The sequence below is a fragment of the Sander vitreus genome, chromosome 6 (assembly GCF_031162955.1).
Source record: "Sander vitreus isolate 19-12246 chromosome 6, sanVit1, whole genome shotgun sequence".
Lineage (NCBI taxonomy): Eukaryota > Metazoa > Chordata > Actinopteri > Perciformes > Percidae > Sander > Sander vitreus.
Window position 1 is genome coordinate 14,207,905 of NC_135860.1, and position 23,131 is coordinate 14,231,035.

At 38.5% G+C, this 23,131-nt stretch overlaps 4 protein-coding genes across 4 annotated transcripts; all 4 read right to left on the minus strand.

Annotated features, from left to right (window-relative positions):
• Positions 1–100: 100 nt before the first annotated feature.
• LOC144518958 (uncharacterized) lies at positions 101–6,759 on the minus strand. The gene is made up of 6 exons (XM_078251841.1): positions 6,652–6,759; positions 3,538–3,680; positions 3,307–3,421; positions 1,565–1,675; positions 502–641; positions 101–392 (listed from the first exon to the last, which is right to left on the minus strand). The coding sequence occupies exons 2-6, from the start codon at positions 3,673–3,675 to the stop codon at positions 267–269; spliced, it is 630 nt and encodes a 209-aa protein (XP_078107967.1). The 5' UTR covers positions 3,676–3,680; positions 6,652–6,759; the 3' UTR covers positions 101–266.
• Positions 6,760–12,629: 5,870 nt separating this feature from the next.
• s100w (S100 calcium binding protein W) lies at positions 12,630–13,827 on the minus strand. The gene is made up of 3 exons (XM_078252872.1): positions 13,712–13,827; positions 13,207–13,355; positions 12,630–13,065 (listed from the first exon to the last, which is right to left on the minus strand). The coding sequence occupies exons 2-3, from the start codon at positions 13,345–13,347 to the stop codon at positions 12,877–12,879; spliced, it is 330 nt and encodes a 109-aa protein (XP_078108998.1). The 5' UTR covers positions 13,348–13,355; positions 13,712–13,827; the 3' UTR covers positions 12,630–12,876.
• Positions 13,828–17,235: 3,408 nt separating this feature from the next.
• LOC144519617 (protein S100-A1-like) lies at positions 17,236–18,818 on the minus strand. The gene is made up of 3 exons (XM_078252883.1): positions 18,710–18,818; positions 17,605–17,759; positions 17,236–17,503 (listed from the first exon to the last, which is right to left on the minus strand). The coding sequence occupies exons 2-3, from the start codon at positions 17,740–17,742 to the stop codon at positions 17,342–17,344; spliced, it is 300 nt and encodes a 99-aa protein (XP_078109009.1). The 5' UTR covers positions 17,743–17,759; positions 18,710–18,818; the 3' UTR covers positions 17,236–17,341.
• Positions 18,819–20,169: 1,351 nt separating this feature from the next.
• On the minus strand, positions 20,170–22,991 carry krtcap2 (keratinocyte associated protein 2). Its single transcript, XM_078252881.1, has 5 exons — positions 22,854–22,991; positions 21,548–21,702; positions 21,229–21,292; positions 20,820–20,886; positions 20,170–20,705 (listed from the first exon to the last, which is right to left on the minus strand). The coding sequence occupies exons 1-5, from the start codon at positions 22,855–22,857 to the stop codon at positions 20,585–20,587; spliced, it is 411 nt and encodes a 136-aa protein (XP_078109007.1). The 5' UTR covers positions 22,858–22,991; the 3' UTR covers positions 20,170–20,584.
• Positions 22,992–23,131: the final 140 nt, after the last annotated feature.

Below are 23,131 nucleotides of genomic sequence, written 5' to 3' on the forward strand. Positions count from 1 at the left end.
TAAGGCATTTCTGCCTGTGGAGAGAGGGTCATCTGCCTGAGTTTGCACAATATTTGTATTTCATTTAGGAACAGACACAAAATCATAAAACGTGACAACATTTATTTTTGTTTCTTTATTAGTCACCAGTTATGTAACATCAGTGAAAACACATTCAAAGTCAGCATATTTCAAGTCCCTTAAGCCAACATAATTACTCAATTTTTTTTTATTATTTGGGACAAATTAAAGAAGGCACCAAAGTTCTGAGGCAATGTGGCCAATACTTATTTTGAAGTGCTTATCACAGTGAGGGCTGCTACAAAACTGACATATTCCTCGAAAGAAACAACACCATCGCCGTCGTTATCCAGCATGCCGAAGAATGTATCTATTTCAGCTTTGCTTTGGGGCTAAAGAAAGAGAAACAATAGGAGTTATAAGTAAACGTATGAAAAAATATGTCAAACAGGCATTCACAGCTCTCTGTTGCCATAGTGCTACATCTTTTTATGTACTTACTCCTGCCACAGAAAACTCTTTGCGGAGCAGTTCAGCAAGTTCTTTCTTGGTCAAAGTGTCTTTGGCTCCTTCTTCTCTAGCGTACTTGTCGAAGATAGTCCTAAGGAGATCCATTGCCTGAATGAGCTGTGACATGGTGGCTGGAACGAGAACATATTGTTGACTGTGTAGTTCAATGTTTATTTATTTATTAATGTATTCAATTTACATGGCTGGCAATATGTGGTAAAGTTTCATGCCACATTTAAACACATGGGTCGGACTCTACTGCGTTAAAACATCAAATTAAGAGGAGTTGGAAGAGCACCTTGTTAAGACCAATAATGTTACTGCCAAAGACACACTTCCACATTTGTCTCATGAATATAACTGATTTTTTTTAAAATAAAAAAGTCAGTATAAGCTATAATTCAGATTTTCCTTTTTTCCTAAGTCTTGCTCTGCTGTTGCCTTGTCATCTTTTTTCTCCCTAAGGGGGAAAATACTACATTTCTAGTGACCATTGGTTTTAAACAATATACATGATCAAGTATGGGTGGTGCAACAGAAAAGCAAATTGGCAATTTGGTGTGACAGGCAAGTCTCTGAACGTTTTTAAAACAATTCAAGGCATCAAAAACGCTATGCTGACTTCCAGCATGTAGTCGTCATGCCAACTCACTTAACTGGCAGTTTCTTCTCAACCGCTTCGGCTCGATACTGCCATACATTGTCCTCACTCACTAAGTTTTCTCACCCTACTGCATGTCTGTAGATCTTTTAAAACAACTTTTCATTGTTTTTCCCAGAATTCTTGGTAACTTGAATTTACTGAATTCCCACTATTTAACGATTGTCGCTATTATAATAATGAAATTATATACTTGTTATAATCTTTCCATAGATTTACATGTAAGTCCTATTCAGACATAGCACTCCACCCAGTACACCGACCACACCCAGAAGCTTACTCATGCATCTCATGCCACATCATATCAGGTATCAACTATTTAGATAAAGTAAATGCAAAATCATTAATGCTGTATTTAAAAAAAAAGATTCTTTTAAACATATTTCCACTTACCAAATTTGTATGAGAACTTGTGTAGGTCGAGAGGGTGGAAGAGAGGGATTTGAGAAGAAAGCACGGACACAAATGTATTTAAATAGAAGTTGACACACCCTCTCTCCAAGCCTCGCCCCTCTTAATAGCTTTTTTTCTTTTTTTTTTTTCTTCTTCTCTCCAGAAAAACAAGCAACAGCGCTTGCTTTCCCTCTGAAAAAAGCCTCCTTTCATACCAATAATACTAGTTCGGGAAAGGTACAAGTCATATTTGAATATTAGGATGCAAATAGTTGATTGCATGTCGTGTAGTAAGTAATGGTGGTCAATATAATATCCTTCAGTCCGCAGGATAAGACAACATCAAATCCTCCATTCATAACCTGTAAGGAGTTAGTAGAAGTAACAGAAAATACCAATTGAAAAAGGAATCCCCCTTTATTTTCTTGTTTAAATCTGTACTATTAAGTTGTAAATGTAGTCTTTTATTTTATTTTTTTTTACTTATTGATTTAGATCTAATTCTTTTGTCGTTCTTTTCTTTTTTTAAGATTATTTTTTTGGCATTTTAGGCCTTTATTTATATAGGACAGCTGTTGACATGAAAAGGGATAGAGAGGGGGATTGACATGCAGCAAAGGGCCGCAGGGCGGAGTCAAACCTGTGGCTGCTGCGTTGTGGAGTAAACCTCTATGTATGGGCGCCTGCTCTACCAGGTGAGCTACCCAGGCGCCCATTTAGATCTATTTCAATTGATGTATGCGTTGTTTGTTTTGATTATCTATTTTCCAGTCAAATGTCACTTATTGAATTACTTTACTATATGAAGACCTCCATGTAAGATCCTCACTAACACATTTATGTCCCAATAATTACACACTAAATGGGACCCTTGTAAATTTGGTATACTTTTATTACATGTATAAGTATAAAAGTAGGCCTACATTTACTTGTTATGGATTAGGCTATTTTTCCTAACCTGACGCGCCAGATGGTTGGTTACAGAGAGCCCTTAATAGGTTAGTCCAGCAAAGACTCCTGTTTTGTCCTTCAGCTGTGAGGTGACAGCTGTGAGGCCATCTTTTTGTAGATTTTCTCATTAACATTTTCCACAGGCTGAATTAATGCATAAAGTCCTTCCCCTTACATTTGGTAAATACTGTTCATCTGGCATGGACACTTCAGGGTAAACTATCTAAACACAAGGTGCACGGTGCTGCATAAGCATTACTGAGATGGAATGAGCTGCTTATAAGGTTAGGAGATGTATTTTAAACAGACTTTATGTAACTGTATGTAAGCTACTACTGTCTTCAAAGCTTTTTACGAACCACATACAACTGTTTGCCTCTCCCTGAATGAGGAGACATTTTAGTTCATGTTATATACAAATCCAGATTATGTTCTTAAAGATACTTTTTAAGACATTTCTGCTGTAGATGTGGAGAGACAGTCATTAGCCTGAGTTTGGACAATATCTATATTTTGTTTAGGAACACACAGAATGTGACATTTAGTTTTGGTTTCTTTATTGCTTACTTATGACATTCAAAATCAGTGAAACACACTCAAAGTCAGCAACTTTCAAGTCCCTTCAGCCAACATAATAACCCATCTATGATCTGTGTGTGTTTAACCAAGTTTTCCTTTTCAGAACTTGTGATAATGACATGCATATTTATGTATACTCAGTTTTATTTAGTTCACATTAAGTATGACACCAAAGTTTTAAGGCAATGTTCAAAATACTTATTTCTAAGAGGAAAGCATCACAGTGATGGCTGCCACAAAAGTGACATACTCCTCGAAAGAAATAACACCATCACTGTCGTTATCCAGCATGCGGAAGAATTTGTCCACTTCAGCTTTGCTTTGGCACTAAAGAAAGAGAAACAGGAGTTGTAAATAGATTGTAAAACAAAAAAAATATATATATATGCCAAAGAGCCATTCACAGCTCTCTGTTGCAATAGTGCTAGATCTTTTCGACTTACTTCTGGCTCACACTCAAGCTCTGTGCGGAGCAGTTCAGCAAGTTCTTTCTTTGTCAAAGTGTCTTTGGCTCCTTCTTTTCCAGCGTACTTGTCGAAGATAGTCCTAAGGAGAGTCATTGCCTGAATGAGCTGTGACATGGTGGCTGGAACGAGAACATATTATTGACAGTGTAGTAGTTCAGTGTTTATTTATTAATTTCACATGGCTGGCAAAATGTGATAACACTTCATGCTACATTTAACAAATGGGTTGGACCCTACTGCGTTAGAACATCAAATTTAAAGACTGGGAGGAGTTGGATAAGCAGCTTGTTGATCAATAATGTTACTTCCAAAGACACACTTGCTCATTTATCTCATGAATAGAAGTGACTACAATTCAAATTTTCCTTTTCGCATAAGTCTTGCTCTATTTTTGCCACCTTTTCTCTCCCTGAGGGCTACATTTCTAGTGACTATTGGTTTTAAACAAGGGGGTAAGCATCTTCTCACAACCCGAAACCTCCTATGGCGCCATTTTGATGCTAATAAGCACTCACCCCCCGTTAGCATTCCATTGACTGCCATTCATTTTAACGTCACTTTGACAGCGAATAACTTTACATCTGAAGCGTTTAAAGACTTTATTTTTCCATTGTTTATTTATAAAGAAACACGACAATGTATAAAAGGCTCCATTACCTTGTACCTCACGTTATGGCTCCATAGCAGATGTTTTTGTAAAAATAGGCTAACATTTGTGTCATAACCACGCGACTTACTGTCGCATAGTAGAGGAATTACTGTATAGTACAGGAGAAGCTCGCAGACAGTTTCGACTTACATTAGCTGTTTAAGTTTAATTACTAATGTTAACTAGCATTTTAGTTAGCAATAATTAGCCTGTGTCCATGTTATCTCCTTACATATACCTACGATCTCCGTCTACGAGATTGGGTATGATTGAGATTTCTCTTGGCACAGCTACCAGAAGGCTTACAACTTTCAGACAGGTTGCTCACGTCACATTTACGTCGTCTCTTTCTGTTGCTCAGCGCTCACCGGAAAATTGCTTCTAATGGCCTTCACTGGTCTCCGTCCAGAGCAACGGGATCTGTTGGTCCATTCTTATATACTGTCTATGGTTTTAAACAAGAGACATGATCAAGTATAGGTGGTGCAAAAGAAAAGCAAATTGGAAGTTTGGCAGTTATAGTTTTTAATTTTCAATTATTTTTAATTTTATTTTATTTTTGACTTTTCAAATTCATTTTAGTTTAGTTTCAGGTAGTTTTTTGCTAGTATTTGCTAGTTTTCGTTTTTAATAGAAAGTCAATGGAGAGTCTGGCCACTCTCCATTGACGTGAAGTGAAGTGTTAACTTCCTTGAAGGCGGGTACTCTGTTGAAGTTTAAAACTATTGGATCTGCCCAGAGCCATTCGCCTTAGCCAACCATTTCATCACTAACGGAGCGAGCTGGAAAATCAAACCCGAACCCTGTGGAGAGGAGGGCCACAACATCATGGCCACCAACAAAACTCATGATGAATGAGGCTACAGCTGATGGGACGCAAAGTCAGAGTATATTGCATGCTACCATGTCACTTCAGACTTTTATGTGTCATCCTCTGTTTCAAGAGTTAACTGCTTTCACATTCGGGAGACAGGAGTTGCTTGCCTTGTGAATGACAAACTTGCTCCTATGTATGTATGGTGTGGTTGGGGACCTTTGAGCCAAATTCCATCTACAAAGCAGCCCACAACTGCCAATATTTTCTGCCGGGTCATTGACCTGTAACACCACATATGTTAATATTTTTTTAGAGACATTTACAAACATATAAGAGCTTGCGTGCGCCAATGTGACGTCAAAATGACGTAGATCTCGCTGGTGCGCCAGGATTTTGAGTCACCACTATTTTTTTCAGCGACGCGCGACATAGCGGAAACAGGAAGCATGAACAAGCTTGAGAGCAACCGGATGCCAGGACTCTCAGAGTGACTGCAAGTCTCTCTTGTAAACTTACTGGGTTAAGATGAGTTCTTTTATGGCGAATGAAAGGCTTGATCCAACGAAGTAGGTCATCGAATCAAATCGAAGCATTGACGTCAATGCTGCTGCCAGTTCTGGCGTTGTTTACCTTTTTCTTCTTCTTCTAGTCCGTACAAATAGCAAAGTCGGTAGCCTTTCCTCATTAGCGCCACCTCTGTTCAGGAGAAGACTGCAACTAGTGTCACAACCACCACGCGCGAGTATAAACAGTTATGGCGCTCCCATGATGGCGCTCGACAGATCGGCTGAGGCGAGTATACCCTACGTTTGACGTTACCTGTGTACTGACATTTGTCATTGCACATGTTAGTTTTAGGCTAAATATATTTCTGTAAGTTAAGCTAAAACTCTTTGACAGTATGCAACTTGTGTTATAGAGGAATGTGGACACATCAGAAAGTGCAGTATGTCTGCAAGTGCCTTAGCTTGCTAAGACAAAGCTAACATTAACATATTAACAGCTAACTTGTTCTTTTTGGTAGACAAAGTTTGCTTAAATAATCATTTGACATGCTTAAATCTAATAATTTGTGCTAGGTACGAGCAGTATGTTATCATTTCAGCCCTTAGTTGCATATTGTGGCACAGATTGTTTTTCCCTCCGGTGGGCGTGGCTTACAGTGGCATGTTGTGTTGTGCTCTGTATCTGGTCGTCATGCCAAGTCACTAACTGTCAGTTTCTTCTCAATGGCTTTGGCTCGATACTGCCGTACATTGTCCTCACGCCCTCATTTTTTGTTCCTCTCAGTTTTCCCACCCTACTGCATGTAGATCTTTTAAAACAACTTTTCATAGTTTTTCCCTCCAGAATTCTTGGTAGCTTTAATTTACTGAATTTCCACCAATTTTATGATTGTCACGATTATAATAGTCAAATTATAATTGTTATAATCTTTCTATAGATCAAAATATAAATCTTATTTAAATGTAGCACTAAACACAGTACACCCCACAGAGAAGCTCATTCATGCACCTCATGCCACATCATGCTACATATCAGGTATTAGCTATTGAGATAAAATAAATGCAAAATGATTAATGCTGTATTTCAAATAGGATTTTAAAAACATATTTCCACTTACCAAATTTGTATGAGAACTTGTGTAGGTAGAGAGGGTGGAAGAGAGGGATTTGAGAAGAAAGCACGGACACAAATGTATTTAAATAGAAGTTGACACACCCTCTCTCCAAGCCTCGCCCCTCTTCAAATTTTTTCTTTCTTTCTTTCTTCTCTACTTTCAAAATCAGAATCAGAATCAGAAAGGGTTTTATTGCCAAGTACGTTTTTTTAACACATACAAGGAATTTGTTTTGGTGTTGTTGGTGCACGTCACACATTCTTTAGATGAAAAATTAAACAATATAAGTATAGGTACAAACAATATAAGTATAAGTATATTTACACAGTATGTGATAGTAAATGTTGAGGGTGTACTCTTGCTTTCCCTCTGACAAAAGCGCCCTCTTATACCAGTATTAACAGTTTGGGAAAGATTAGGTTAGCTCATAATGTATAATACAAGATTGCATGTCGTGTATGGTCGGGTGGTTCTTACGGACTTACAGCCCTAGTATGCAGCAATGTGTCAGTGGAGAAGAATACACACTTTTATGAAAGCAACAAGTACAATAGACTACAGCCTCCAGGCTGCTGTGTTTGGAATGAGACTCTCAACAATCAAAAAAGTAATATGTTGCAACTGTGGATTGACAATATCATAAGACTTGTTTTCGCAGTGCGGTAAAACATTTGATGTTTCGAGTGGGTTTGGTATTAGTGTGATGAGAGACACCAGAACAGACAAGAAGAAGATAGCAGAGAATCGGTGTGGTCAACGATTCACTGTTTTCAGACAGACACTGTTCTCCCTTCATAAACACACCAACATCTACTAAAAAAAAAGTACTCAGTACATCAGCCATTAAAAGCGGTGTAATGATTTCAGAGCCATTGTGATAATTAACCCTATCCTTGTCAGGATTTGTATAAGTATAATGAACCCCAGAGACTAAGTGTGGCTGCAGACCTTTTGTCTTGTTAATATATTTTTTAAACCTTCATCTGAAAACTGGAAAATGCTTTGACTTAAGTGTGACACAGAGCATGTATGTGCAGATGTTAAACACAAGGAGACTTCTAACACCTACCAATAAAAGTACAAGTTGGCTAAAGCTTCTTTTAAGTACAACTACTCCAGCTGTTGCATGTGCTTAGTTTTTTTTTTTCTATTTTACTGTAAGCATATGAACAATATAATAAAAATCTACCTTTATAATATTACATGTATGTATAATATTAGAGCATGGGGCTCTCTGTTTTTGTCAAAACAGGCTTCTGTTGTGTGCTGTGTAGTCTCTGCCTCTCTCAAAACACCACACAAAAAATTCCATTACAACCCAGTGGTTGATTTTGTGTGTGTGTGTGTGTGTGTGTGTGTGTGTGTGTGTGTGTGTGTGTGTGTGTGAGAGAGAGAGAGAGAGAGTGCCTGTGTAAGAGAGTTCGTGTGCGTGCAAGAAAGCTTGTTTACCTCAAGCAGAGGATTTTAGAGAGGAAGTAGCTAAATTGCTCTTCATTCTTTCTCCGCCCTTTTTTCATCTTTTAGTCAAAGTTTCTCTCTTTAGTTTAAACAGAAGAACAGAAAATCCAAAGTTATGTGATGTGAACAAGTCATTCACTTCCTGATTCTTGTAAACCAACAAACAGCATATGTGTTCAATTATTGCTGTTTGATCAAAAAAAGCTTGTAGCCGCTCCAGGAGCTAGAGTGTGACACAACCCTATTGAGTTCATTGGAGTTTATGAGCTATGCTTTGGCTGAATGTATCCCTGGAGATGAATGACGGATTAAATCTGGAGCTTAGTTGTCTTACAGTTGTGTGGTTTAAGCAAGAATAATGCTGATGCTACCACGCAGCTCGGTTTACAATGAGTCAACCATTGGACTGCAGGCAATGTCAGACCCACAGACACAATGGAGTCCAAGTTTGTTGTTTGTAACTCTCTTCTTTCTTTGGCTCTGATTTCCATTGTTTCTGTGCTTTGTCAGTTTGTATTACAAACTACTGCTTACGCTGAAGTGGTTATTGACAATAGGCATTGTCTGGGTATGTCTTCACAGCAGTCAGAATGAAAGAAAAAGGGTGTGGAGAAGAAATTTGCAAATGTGTCTTCAGACTCTGTGACTAGCCCCCCACCTCATTTTCTCATGTTGTATATATTACTGTTTTTATGTATTTTACTGTTATTGTTTGTATTGAGACGGAACAAGTACACAATGAATTTCACCACATATTGTACTGTGTATGATTGTGTATGTGACAAATCAATTTGATTTGATTTGAATCCTTGTGTGCTTAATCAGATTTGTAAATTTGTAAAAAATAATCTCCAAATTTGTATCAAGATTTACAAGTGTATTAAGATTTGTATATGTGTAGACAGATCTGTGTGCGTACATGAATGCGTAGTCAAAACTGTAAATGCGTACTATATGTATTATGGCTGAAAAATCGAAGTATTTTACTCGAAGAGCTGGAAATACAGACAAATCATCAGTTACAACTCAGCAGGCCTCTACACGTGACTTTTGCTGCACTTCTGCAGTGACAGAGATCTGCAAATCCGTGTGGCGATTTGCAAATGCATTTAGAGATTTATCTGTACATACTTCACTCGCACTTTGCCTCAGTACAACCTATGCATACTACCAATCGGCTGTAGCCACATGCATGGCTGTAGCCACACGCATGGCTGTAGCACCCAGTGATGTTAGGCGTGACATTGCTGGGCTGCATAGACGCTGCATTGTACACCAGCCAGGTATTATGGTACTCTATATATTGTCTGTTATTCTGATGTAGGCTGCATTGTTTTAAGTGTATTTATGTGGGGATACTTTGGTAGGTTTGTACAGCTTCATCCTCTCAGATTCCTCCTGCTCTCAAGGGGTGTTGTTAAGACTCGCAAAGACATGCAGCCGAGAATCAAAATAAAGAACAAGGAGCCTAGCAACCTGAATGGCCTCTTGCATACGTGGAAGTAATTAAACCTGAGTAGGGTGTGTTCTTTTCCTTGACTGAGGTGTGTCAGATAATCCCTCTGGTGTGGAATCTCTCAACTGAATCTGAATCTATTCTCTGTCCCTGAGAAATTATAACCAACTCACAGTATGCAGTGTTACTACATGCTCTGAAGATTTTGGGTCTTAACAAGTGATTTCAATACAGACATGTCTCCATGACATTTTCTAGCTTAGCGCAAAGACAGGAAGCAGGGGGAGTGACATTTTGTACTGAAACACTCACTTGCTTCATTTACAGTACTTTTGTGTAGTCTCTTCCGGTCTTCAGGATTAATTATATATACTTGTGAAGTAGAATAGTCATCTATGTTAATTTATGCTTACACTACTGTTAGCTGTTAATCTGTGATGGTGGAGTTACACCGAAATATGTGAAGTGCCTGTATCTGAAGGTTTCATATCAGAAATACTCACATTTCACCAGGAGTAAATTTAAAATTACAGTAAGACCCATTTGAAAGCAGAATGCTTTTATTGCAAATAGTGTGCTGCTGGCAGATGTTCACTTCGATTGCTCAACTTGACACTCACTGTTCATTCAGACCTCACAACCTGTTCTCCTTGTACAACTTGTTCACACAAACAGACAAGTCCTGTGTCATCCTCTATACAGTACATTCTAGTTGTTTGAATAGATAAGTGGCCAGCAATGAACCCAACCTACTCTATCACAGAGTTTATCAATTAATGTATGGTAACATAAAATGTCTCTACAAATATGGCCAACTCAGACCTCTTTTGTGTAAGCCTGACTGAAAAGAAGAAAAGGAGTAGGCTTTACTTTGGCCCTTTGTTTAGATTTGTCTAGATTTACTTACGTGATGGTTGGACCATTTAAACAAATATCAGACCAGGTGCATTTGGTTTATTCAGCTTCAACTGGCTGATAGATTGATAAAGGCGGTACATTCAAACAAATAGATGCAAATAGGCAATGATAAGTGGCTTCACACAAATAAATGGTAGCTAAGAAAAAGTGAGAGTAAAGACAGGGAGTTGTTAAATGACTCTTACTGGGGAAAACTAATGCAAAAATACATTATTTTTATATATTGGACGAAATACCTTTGAGGTACCATCACTGTCATATAATTACAAAGTACAACCTTTTGCCCTTTGGAAATTTTGTTCACCTTGCAAACTCATGCTTTATGGACAAAATTACCCACAATCTTGCTCGTCCTCCACTGACAGTTGAGTTTGCGTCACTATGCTCAGATAACATCAAACAAGATCATCTACCAGAGGCAACTGTGTTGTACAGCACAGGTGCACTGAATTTGGCCGGTCAACTTTCTCCATTAAAGCCACAAACGTTTGGAACACAATACCCAGCACCATCAGGCAATGCTCTACTCCAGGGATCTTCAACAAAGGGTCCAGGGCCCCTAGGGGGTCCTCAGAGTTACCGTAGTGTAAATGTCTTAACATGAATCAAACATATTATGAGCAAATATAAATCAGCCTATTTGTGACCCTAACCCTAACCCACCTACCTACACCAATTAATTTGGTTCCATACTTTACGCAGAGCTTCTAAAAACACATCTTTTTTTTATGGGAGCTCACTCAAACTCACTTATAGCACATGAATGGACAGCAGGATATGCTTGCAATGGTGTGCTGGCAGATGCTCACCTCTTATAAACAGTATTTCAGTGCACTGGCACCACCTGGCAAGCAGTAGGGAGAATGCAGTATATAATACATGGGTGAGCAGTAGGTGTGACTGTTTTATGAAATGATGAGGAAACAAATTTGAAGCTATTCAACGGTCCTTCTCCGAAAAAATATAACATAAATGAATCACTAAATTAACTCTTGTGTAAGCTAGACTCGTTGAATTGCACTTTTTTTTTAAAATTAGATGCTAAACATGTTAAGATATTTAGATTTACTTTTACTGCAATTACATATGAAAAATACATCAATTACAAAACAAGCTAAACTAGAAGAGTAATCAAAGTGTAGCCTAGCTGTCACACTTTGTTGTCAGCCATGCAGACATCCATCCTTTTGTTAACTGACCACATGAACAGGAGGTGGTATACTAAGAACTCAATCTTGGAACAAATTCAATATTAAAACTGAAATTCTAGTTTTTTCTGTACTGCTTTAGGCTATTGTTACCATTAGTTGGACACTAATGGTAAAACTGCAGCTGAGCTGGTATCTCAGCCAGCCACGTTAAACACGTCTCATTTCGTTACACATCTGCGGAAAAAATTGCAGACACATTGGCTACTCAGCCAATCACAAGTTCCTCACAGGGAAGCAAACATGAACCAATAGAAATTGAGGATTTTTTTCTAGACAGGTTGGAATGTGAGTGAGTTAACACTTTGTGGAGAGGAGGAAAATCCACTTGAAATAAAGTAAAATACAAATAATATTAAAAGTGGCACCCTCCCATTGTTTGCAACTACACTGTCTCACTCCTTTCTTTGCAACTTTTGAATGTTTTTAAAAAAAATGAAAATGTCTTAACATGAATCTCACAAATTATTAGCAAATATAAATCAGAAAACAAATTGATGATAGGCTTACTTGCCTAAGGTAGACATCCACAGATACAGTTAATCCTAAGGATTCACTGTACCACATAAAAACATGATTTATAAAATCATACCAACTTTTATTTTAATAGCTTTGTATTATATGCACAAAAGGTATGTGTAAAGGCTTTAGGCCCAGTTTAATACGCAAATTCATTTCATTCGATATATGTAGAAGGGGGACCCTGCTCCGTCTCTCTTTCAGTTTAGGAGTCCTTGGCTTAAAAAACATTGAAGACCCCTGGAATAGAGCATAGAGACATTTCTACCGAGGAAGCACTGACAGTGATATGTGCACTGGAGAAGATAACAGGTGATTGCTGTTGAATCTTTGATGAGCCCGTGCTTGTTTCCTTCCTCAGCAGTGATACCAGATACCTATCAACTACATGTGCAGTGATTGCCAGGAAGCCCACAACAAACTAAACTTCTTCTAGTGTTTTATTCATTTTCAGGAAGTATCGAATGTAAAGTCCTTTGAAAACCAGATTACACAGTGAATATAACTTTTCGATGCACATTTCAAACACAAATCACAGGCTTGTGTTTCATGATGGATGTGCAAATTGCCTAAAACCAGCCGCATCTGTTTTCAAGGACGACTGTGTCACATATGTTATACATGTAATTAGGTGCTACAAACATTTATAGGGTTTGCAGTTCATCTTTTTCAGTCTTCTTCTTCAGCTTCTTGTTCTTTGCCCTTGCCTCTCTTGACACCCTTGCCTGTCTTCTTGTTGTAGTAGCATTTGGCCAGGACAGACACACACCGACAAAACTCTCTGAAATTGACCTCACCATCATGGTTTTTATCCAGCAGCTCCATGGCTTCCCCGATGTCATCTGCATTGATTTTATCCTGGAGAACACATTAGTTAATTAACAGAATGGAATACACAAAAGCACACCTGAGTGGTTAATACTATGCAGCATATCAAATCCACTGTATTTTATGAATAGCTGTGCACGTCATGTGAAGTGAGTTTGTTGATTCTCTTACTTTTAACTCAGGACTTTGTATTTCTTTCTCCAACACCTTCTTCAACTCTTCTGTGTTTAACTGGTGTTTCTTGCCATCATCATCAGCATACTCCAGAAATATATCCACAATGTTTGTAATGACCTGTTCCAGACGAGCCATGGCTGTAGCTGGAGAAAAAAATTATATTGATTGTGAGTAATTAACAAAGAGTCAGAAGGAAATTTTTGCAGACTGTGTAGTGTTGTCAGGTAGAGACACATCTTGTCAGACTAATGCTTATAGACATGAGCATATGGTGTAAAAGTCAGAGGTTCAAAATCAACACAATAAGGGGGTTGAGAAATGCTCAGAGCACTGAATAAAACTCTAATAGACGCCAAAACATTACCCTAAAGTTAATAACATTGACAGACAACAATTTTGGCATTTCCGTTGCATCTTTCATGCTCAGCATCCAAATTAATTGCTGCTATTTTTTTTCTTCCCTGCCATCCCTGACATCCTGCTTTTCATCAGGACTCACCTTAAGCGTTAACGTTCCCCGGGTGAAGAGAGAACACGTCTGTGTCACAAGTTGTCCCAGATGAGACTGTTGTCAGACTGACAGCAAAGCCTCCTCTTAAAGAGTGGAAACACACACACACACACACACACACACACACACACACACACACACACACACACACACACACACACACATACATACACATAAAATATGAAAATGTTCCACCCAAACTAGCTTCACCAGTTCTGTCTCAAAACTGTGCCAAAAAAAGAAAATATAAACTACAGACAATAGTTATGTTTGTGTTGTATAGAGCAACTAGTTGTTGACACTGCGTGTTAGTGAACAGTTACAGTAGATCATACATGGTTTGGATTTTAAGGCGAGTCTCTTAACTGAGGAGCTACTCAGTGTAGCCGTCTAGAGAAAATGTGGGGTTTTTCCAGCCCAAAGTGGTGAGTCAAGTCACAGCTGTGTGTGTGTGTGTGTGTGTGTGTGTGTGTGTGTGTGTGTGTGTGTGTGTGTGTGTGTGTGTGTGTGTGTGTGTGTGTGTGTTTGTTTATAAGCATATGTCTCCATGTCTGCACAGTGTCTGGTCTATCCTGCTTTCCCTAGAGTTTTGCTCATGTTGTATATTAATAAGGCTAGATTTATATTCCTATTGTCTGCTGGATATGTCTGTCTCTGTCATTAAGAGTGTCTTGGCTGTTTGTTTGTTCTGTTTGATTCTGACGCAAGTCTCTACCCATTCATCCTGCTCAACTGTTATGTAACTCGCCTCCATTTTCTTCCTCTCTTCCCCTCTATTGCCCCTTGCCAAGTCCCTTTTAGGTCAACCCATTCAGCGCTAGCCTCTTTTCACTTTTCCCATATTACTTTCACTTATTGAATGATCCGATTCTCCTTGCAGGGGAGGAAAAGAAAATAGAGACGAAGGATCATGTGTTAATTACAAAAAAGTTTCCACATCTTTCCACACTCTGCTGGCTGGGGTATGAGTTACAGTTTCACTGGTGGAGAGGTTCTGAACCTGTGCAATCTGCACCATGAACATGAGCACCTATTAGAAAATATATATTTTTTAAAAGTAGCTTTGAACTCCCTTCTAAATTATTTGTTTTATGTTTTTTTAAGGAAGAGTATTGTGACATCTAGTGGTAAATTAAAGACAATACATGACCTCCTGGTTAAAGGACCAAATCCCCACTTTTCATTTTATCTCTATGTTCAATACTTGTATGGGTGTGTTATAAGAGTACTTGTTGAAGGCAGCCATGTTGGTTAAGCTGCAACCATCACCCAACCTGAAAAATATAGTATGATACTACTATTAAATTCAAGATCCTCTTCCACGGTGCCCGCCATGTTTCACCACCATGTTTCTAGTAGCCAGCAATGTATTTGCCATAGCAATGGACAAACCAAGCACTATTTTCTGCATCACCTGCTTCCCTCTGGGCGGAGGTGCAGGAGCATAAAAACCAGAACAAACAGATTGAATTCTTTCCATGCGCCATCAGAACACTCAACATATATCCAACCATTAACTTGCCTTTATCATCCTGCAATAGAGTTACAATAATAATACACCATGTGCAATATTTTTCCTGTCCCACACTTGCTGTTTTTATGTCTTAAATTATTCTTGTTTTTAGCTATTTATTGTTTGTTGTCTTTAATGCACCTTCAGTTGTGGCACTCACAATTGGTCTCAATAGGTGCAATGACAATAAAGGTTTATCTTATCTCTAGAGAGGGCCTTTTGCAGGTTTTTTTATGTTGAAGTGAAAGCCATTGTAGGTTCTCTACATGCTTGGAGAGGAAGGGTTGAGGGGAAAGGTATTCAGTTAGTTGCCATCTATAATCCTATATTTCGTCAAATTTGTGCCTACACATTGTGTCAATGACAATAAAATTGAATTGAATTAAATCTGTAACCTAGACCTAATTGCTAGATCTGTAATTGTATTGAATTGTTGTGCATTTATTCACTGTTCACTAACTGCAAGCCCTGGTCAAAACCATAATGTTTACATTTGACATCCCATATGTTCTGTTATTAAGACTTGTACAACATTTGACATGGTTTTCTGTTCAGGCTTCAGCAGTGAGTCGATAGCCAAACTGTAACTGTAACTGGGATTGCCCTCGATGGTTTGCCTCTTCTTTGTCAAACAGGCAATGCTCTTATGTCACTGGCAATATCATTTCCTCACCAGCTGACTGTTGTTGTGCTCCAGAGCTCCTATTCTATTATCTTGCATTCATTCCTTTGTTATTGATTCAGTTTCTGCATTCTTTAAGTTTTTGTGCAGATAACATACACTTGTACTGTATGTCCGACAGTTATAATGGACTGCATGTTTGATTAACTTATATTTTGACTTGTCACAGCTGGAAAAGCATGTATACAATAAAACTAATGATTGATAAACTCCATTTAGCTGCTTCGAATTCCACACTCTTCCACTTCTCTTGTCACACCTTCACGGCTTATTGGGACACTTCAATACAACAGAGCCATCATGTTATTAGTAACACCTGTGCATTTCCTATATATGCTGGGGAAAAGTTTTTCATTTTTCAAACTCCTGCAGTGATCACCCTCTGGATTCAGAACTGACTTTAAAATATGTTGAATACTTTTTAAAGCATTAAAGGTATGCTCCTTCTCCCTGTGTTGTGTAGTTTAGAGTGTGTGTGTCCTCTTTTCACAGCAAAATCTCTGTGCTGGTGAATGCCAACTATCCCAAGAATCAGGCTGAAAAAGCAGACAGGGCTTTTGTAATCATTGCCCACAGGCTGTGGAATATTCTTTCCTTGGAAATTAAAAACAGAAGAATTTGCTGTCTTATCCTCCTACTCGTAGTTGGTCTATGGTCCTGTACTTACTGATTATTATTGGAACTAATGCTCTGGAGTGTACCATATCCTTTGGCTGTACTTTAACCTTCTTTTAAGCTACTTCATTGTGCTTTCTGTGGAGTTCTGTATTGGTTGGTGCAAGTGGTGTTAAGTCCCTTCTTCAAGGATGATGTACTTTGAATAAAAAGATGTGTGAGATAACAGAAGAATGTGCACGTAAGGGGGGAATGAACGATTTGGCATCTAAACTGGAGGAGGGCCAAGAGAGAAATAACACCATCACCAAATCTTGGAAAAAAAAGGCATGCTTGCTTTTGGCATAACCCTAACTCCTGAACTCATGACATACAGGCATGTGGTACTGCAACCAAGCAACATCTGATACCAGCACATTTTCCATATTGAACCTATTACATACTGCATTAAAACTGCTGCGTCAATTGAACATTCAAGGAGTATTTATGGGTGGAATGATGTTTCAGATGGAAATCACTTTTCTCTGAGGTATTTTCTGGCATTGGCAGAATTCTTCTTGACGATAACAGTCCCATGTGTACAAGAAACACATTAGCGAATAAAACTATATGCAACCAGAAGAAAGCTTCCTCAAGATATAAGGGGGAGGGGAGGGGGGGAGTTATTTTGTACCCAATATAATAAAAGACAATAAGGTGAACTCTTGTTAAAGGTAGTTTTTATTTGTAAATCTGACACACATTTGTGCTACAAAATTCTTTTACTACTAAAAAACTGAACATAATTACTCTCCCTCATATTTGCCCATCACTTCTTGCCCTTCTTCTGATTATGGAGCATGTAACACTTCTCACAGGCCATCGAGAGGCCGACGACGAGGGGAAGAAACTCTTCAAAGTCCAACTTATCATCTTTGTTCTGGTCCAAATCTTTCAATATGCAGTCCACAGTTTTGGGGTTCTTCTGGGTCTGAAAGAGCAAGTTTAGAGTGTAAAGTTAAAGTAAGAGCAATAAGTTATGCACATTGATTATAGTGAGGAGAGACTTGGGAGAAAGCCGAAGATTCTTACTTTCAGGAAGGTGGGTAATTCCGTCTCCATTAGTTTTTTCAGTTCTTTCTTGGTTAAGGTCGTTGCATCACCGTCTTCATCGGCATAGCGGTGAAATATCTTAATCAGGGACTCCATGCAATTCTCCAACTCAGTCATGGCTGCAGAAGTGGGTGCTGAAAGAAAGAAAGACAAGTCTGGGCAAAAATCTTATGGGATATATACTTTCTTTTTCTTTACACTCAACTTACAGCTGTTGTAAGTTACTGTGCAGAATACTACTTTACCTACAGATAAGATGAAAGACGGGTTCTATTATAGTTTCCACTACCAAACAATATGGATACAGCTGCAACAAAGCATTTCCCCCCTAAAGCCCCGCCTTTACCAGCTGCAACATTAATAGTAATGTATCAATAAGTCAATAATATACTATCCATTATGTTGGGCCATTCTGTATAATGAGTTCTTTTACTTTTTGTACATTGAGTGGGCTATATTTTGATACTAATACTTACCTTTACTTAGTAATAATTATTTAATGGTTAATGCAATGTTTTTTAAATGCAGGACTAGTACTGTATGTATAGGTATTGCTACTTGTACTAAAACAAAAGATCTTCTCCCACCACTGAGGCAACTTCACTTAAAACTAACATATTGTTCAGTGAGGATGTGGGTGGTGGTCCTGCTGGCACTAAAAGGAAATTCTTTGGCTATTAGACATCGTTTTCTGGCACATAAACTAAAATCCTTATCTCAAGCCTCCCACTCTCTCTCTCCCTTTCTTTTCCATTTTACCATTTCCCTGGCTGAGTTCTAAAAAACGACATAGGCCTACACAGGCATTAAAGACAAAGAAGAGGACCAGCCGCTACTTCAGTGTGTCAGATGAGGAAAAAAGTGCGTAATGCGCCAACAACGCCCAAGCCCGCCCAAGAACGCCCAAGACAACATGTTGAGACATAAGTAAGCTGCATGTAGCCTCCGTCGACATACAGCAACCGAGATAAATAGTCTTCATAATAATTTATCAGTTTTCTGTCTAAAATCATGCAACTTAGAAAAATGCGAGACAACAGTTAAAGCAGAGAAGTGTTTGTAAAAGTAATGAAAACGAACTTACCTGGACAAAAAAAGGCAGACAAGTTTGAGATTCAGTGAAGAGTGAGAAGCTCACTGGAAGTTTATTCAAGAATTTATAGTCCGCTTGGCAACGCCCAGTATGATGGGAGGGAGAGTGAGGGGTAGAGAGAGAGAGAGAGAGAGAGAGAGAGAGAGAGAGAGAGAACAAATAACGTTACAAAAAAAACCATGAGCAAACACTTTCCCTGCCCATGGTTTCCCACAAGACTCACACCGCAAGAGATAAAGATTAATCCATGAGTTTAAAGCTGAAGATTTATTTTTCCTTTAGTTTTATGATGATGTCATGTCATCTTTAGACAGAAATGTCCAGGTCCAACTTTCACATTTGTAAAATCTGCCAAAGAAAATCTGTTATTTAAAGTTCTTCTAATGTGAATCCTAATCAAAGTGTCAATGGCACAGCAAAATTACGCAAATTGGTCGAATGACACACACACATCTTCTTATATGATGCTGGGGCATGCTGAGTCTGGGCCAAGGGTCAATATCTTTGACAACGTTCTTTTAGACTCTGGTGGCTTCTTCTGATCCAGTTTTCTATTACTCATTTCTCCTGGATATATTTCACAAAACCCACAGCTTTGTGTCTGAAATAATCAGTTATGCAATTATATTATTCAATTTTAATGTGTTTTTTTCAGGCCCTATCTGGTTTCAAACAGCCAACTTACATGAAATGTATTGCTTATGAAATATTAAACATCTGTTTTTTGAAAGTTTATCTAAGGAATTTTCTCTGTCAGGAATGCCAAGTCATACCTGGAAGCTGCCTAGTACAACCACAACATGGCCACTGAGCAGCTCCACTGGAACAGTTGGGAGTTTAAGCCTTGTCCAAGGGCATCTCAGTGATTTTATTTTCCCTATCCACATGTATCCTGTCAGTCCAAGTCCATTTTTTCCCCTAACCTTTACACCACCATTGCATTATAAAAACAAAATAAAGCAAATATAAAAATCTATAAAGAATTTGTACCATTTACCACCCCCAAACAGGCACCTTGACAAAATGAGTATAACCAGTCATTACACTCCCCTCTTTGAAGCAAACAGTGACATCAACTACAAGCAACTTCATGTTCACATCGTTGGATTTGTTAATATTGTCCTCAAGTCCCTGCACACATTCACACACCTGGGTCAGTCCACAACCAGTCTACTTCTAAGGACCATGAAGCACCAATGATTTAGTTACTTCATGAGGGGCATTTTGACCAGAGTAGGTGAAAGACAATAGACAAAACAAGCTATGGTGTCTATCCCTGCCCTGCCTTTAACTAAATGGTATTTCAGCTCAGTTTGAAGATAGCACTAGCCTAGAAATCTAGACGCACCCTAGCGGGTCTGGCTTGTCAGACTAGAATAGCACCACACCTACCTTAACAACTAGACTGCACACTGAAAAAAATGGTTTGACAGAAGAAAAACACATTCAAAGTCTTTTACAGAGTTTAATTACAAAATGAATTAAACAACAAAAAAAAAGCAACTTGATGTGCTGATGAATACACAGATAAAGTGATGGGAGGGTTGAATCTCTTTGCAATCAGTGTAAAAACAGTGCTGAGGAAAAGGTTATCAATGGAATGTTGACAGCTTTTTTTATGGCCTTGATTCAATTCGAGATCATTGTAAAAAAAAAGTAACCATGTCTTTATGATGGTTTTAAACCTGTAGTCATTGAACTAATCGTCACTTTCCAAATAATCTTTAAAAAGCCTGCAGAAATACACCAAGGGTTATGGATTCAAGACACATATGACAAAATATGCAACTGCTGTGTTGCACTGGTCATCAGCACCTGGGTAATAATAACTGATTCACTGGATACAAGTGGGAACCAACAGATTCATCAGTTCTTCCTTTTGCCTTTGCTGGCAGCCTTGGCTGGTGTTACTGCGGGAACAGCTGCTTGGTAGAGAGCGGCAGATACTTTGTTGATGTAGTACAGGGCGAAAAGGGAGAATATCAGGCTGGAATAGAAAGAAAGAAAAAGCAATAGAATAAAATGCATTAAGGGACTACTTTTAATGTGTTGTATGAAGTTAAAGAAGGTATTTGTGATCTGCAAAGGTACTGTCACCTACCATGTGGTGACACAGACACGGTGTACCAGACCAGAGGCAAACAGTGCCAGACACAGGCACAGCAGAACTGGAAGTTGAGAGATTTAATAAAAACACGTGAGGGACAGAGTCTGAATGATATATTAAGCATTCTGTTTCTGAGATGGTATGTTAAACCACTGATTCGATCACTGACCAACTGTGTTTTTTTTTTGTTTTGTTTTTTAAATTAACTCCTACAAGGAGCGGCTGGTATGGTGCTGTTTGGATATGCTTTAATAATCAAGGTTCATGTTTCAGCGTAAGCTGAGCAGATGCTCGACTCCACAAATCACAGGAGAAATATTAGGCTAAACATCATGCAAGCATAAAAGACACACTGTGGACTGACACACAGCATGAGTTTGATTTCAGTGTGGTCACTACTTACTCTCTGGGAATATCTTGGCTTGGAATCCCTTCCCGAAAATCAGATTTTCTAGATTATTAAATGCCTGTAAACAAAGTTAAGGTGGAACACTCCACGGTTGGCATCTGTACATTTACATGCACACAGGAAACTAGGGTAATCAGAGAAGTCAGGTAAGGCACAAAATGGGATGCACCATTTTGTTGGAGAATTTGTAATTTGTAAGACAACTGCGTGGGATGGTCATTAACAAAAAGCTATTTTAAACAAAACATGAAATACTAAAGAATCTTGTAGTATAATGATTAGCAACAAGGATTGAAGCAGTTCAATAGGATACAGTGAGGGAGCAGATGAAGAGGACTGAGCCCAGGAAACCTCCCAGGATGGTAAGCCACTCAGTGGATCCCAGCTGCTTACTGAACATCTGCATCCCAGCAAATACCAGCACTGACAGCAGACTGGACAGAACTAGAGAGGTGCCCGTGTTCACCGCTGTGAGGCAAAGAAAGTGTTTTATTGTAGAATTCAAACTAGGGCTGGGCAAGAAAATCAGATATCACGATATTCTTGACCAAATACCTCAATATCGATATTGTGGCGATATTCTAGGGTTGACAATTGGTGCTCTAACAAAATATCTTCACACTTTGATTTGAGATACATAATCATCAGTAATATGAACATAATGTCTAAGTGGGGTAAAGGCAAATAATAGAACAGCTAGAACAGTCTGGTAACTTCAGAAAAGTACATCACTTTACTGTAATGCAGCCTTTAAAACCAGGAAAAGACAACACTTATGTTATATCACTATATTACGATATCCAAAATCAAAGACATATCTAGTCTCGTATCACGATATCAATATAATATCGATACATTGCCCAGCCCTAACTCAAACAGAGATGCAAAGTCCTTCACAAAGACCAGGCATCTCATTACAAAAAATGCTAGCCTTGACATTGATGTAATAGTATGGTGCAACAGTTTTGGGAACAAGTCACTTCAGCTGTAACTAAACTGTCTTCCTCTGCTTGACCTCATTCGAAATAAAAACATTTAATATCGACACACTTATAGAACAAAAACAGGACTACGGAAGTACAACATTAACTGTTAACATATTCGTTTCAGCTAACAATAAGACATCTGATAAGATATTTCAAGACAGCAGCTGCTGTGAAGACTCTGCTGTTAGCATCATCATTTAAGTCGCAATTTAGTAAAATGTAAACTTCAAAAGACCCGTTAAAATACCAGCTCTCACTTGAATTAGGTTGGCGACCTAGCTAACTCCTTATAACCTAACGCCACGTCAGTGTTCGTTCATAAACGTTTCCGTCCACTTGCGGTTAGCTTTAAGCTAAACAACCTGCGTTAGCAGCATACGTATCCGACTAATGTAATTCTAAACATACACAGTGTACTAAAATGAATGTCCTTGCTGTTTTAGAGTAGTGCATAACGTTATAGTAAAACATTTCTGCTGGACTGCCATCAGTCATCTACTTCCAAACGTTAGCGTTAGCTAGCTAGCTTGTCCATAGAACTAGGCGCTGATGTATTACAATGTCTAACGTTATGCAAATACAAACGTGCTTGGTGAGTTTACGAGAATGATAAATTAGTCGTGCAATACATACCCATGATTCGATATTAAATGAGAGTCCTCGTATTGAAACAGAGAGGAATTAGGTTTAACTTGGCAATTTATTGTCCAGACTCTAGGAACTAAAAACCTCACCACCCGGTCCAAATGACAGGTAGGACCAGTGGGCGGAGTCTTGAATGGAGGAAGAGAGGACTTTGTTGTCATGCTTTGGTTGTGCTGGTTAGATTGACATTTTTTGCCGAATAAACGCAGGGTCATAAGTCATGATAAATGTGTCTCACGTTTCAGTTGTACATACAATCATTTATA

What these genes read in the sequence shown, in the direction of transcription:
- LOC144518958 (XM_078251841.1), bottom strand. Translation starts at nt 3,675, where the DNA reads ATGTCACAGCTCATTCAGGCAATGACTCTCCTTAGGACTATCTTCGAC. An exon ending in AGCCATCACTGTGATGCTTT is followed by an intron (nt 1,676 to 3,306) that starts CCTCTTAGAAAT and finishes AAGAGGGGCGAG; the next exon opens with GCTTGGAGAGAGGGTGTGTC. An exon ending in CAAGTTCTCATACAAATTTG is followed by an intron (nt 642 to 1,564) that starts GTAAGTGGAAAT and finishes TTCTCGTTCCAG; the next exon opens with CCACCATGTCACAGCTCATT.
- krtcap2 (XM_078252881.1), bottom strand. An exon ending in TCTTCATCTGCTCCCTCACT is followed by an intron (nt 21,293 to 21,547) that starts GTATCCTATTGA and finishes CTTTGTTTACAG; the next exon opens with GCATTTAATAATCTAGAAAA. An exon ending in CGTGTCTGTGTCACCACATG is followed by an intron (nt 20,706 to 20,819) that starts GTAGGTGACAGT and finishes TTTCTATTCCAG; the next exon opens with CCTGATATTCTCCCTTTTCG.
- LOC144519617 (XM_078252883.1), bottom strand. Translation starts at nt 17,742, where the DNA reads ATGACTGAGTTGGAGAATTGCATGGAGTCCCTGATTAAGATATTTCAC. An exon ending in AATTACCCACCTTCCTGAAA is followed by an intron (nt 17,504 to 17,604) that starts GTAAGAATCTTC and finishes TTGCTCTTTCAG; the next exon opens with ACCCAGAAGAACCCCAAAAC.
- s100w (XM_078252872.1), bottom strand. Translation starts at nt 13,347, where the DNA reads ATGGCTCGTCTGGAACAGGTCATTACAAACATTGTGGATATATTTCTG. An exon ending in TACAAAGTCCTGAGTTAAAA is followed by an intron (nt 13,066 to 13,206) that starts GTAAGAGAATCA and finishes TGTGTTCTCCAG; the next exon opens with GATAAAATCAATGCAGATGA.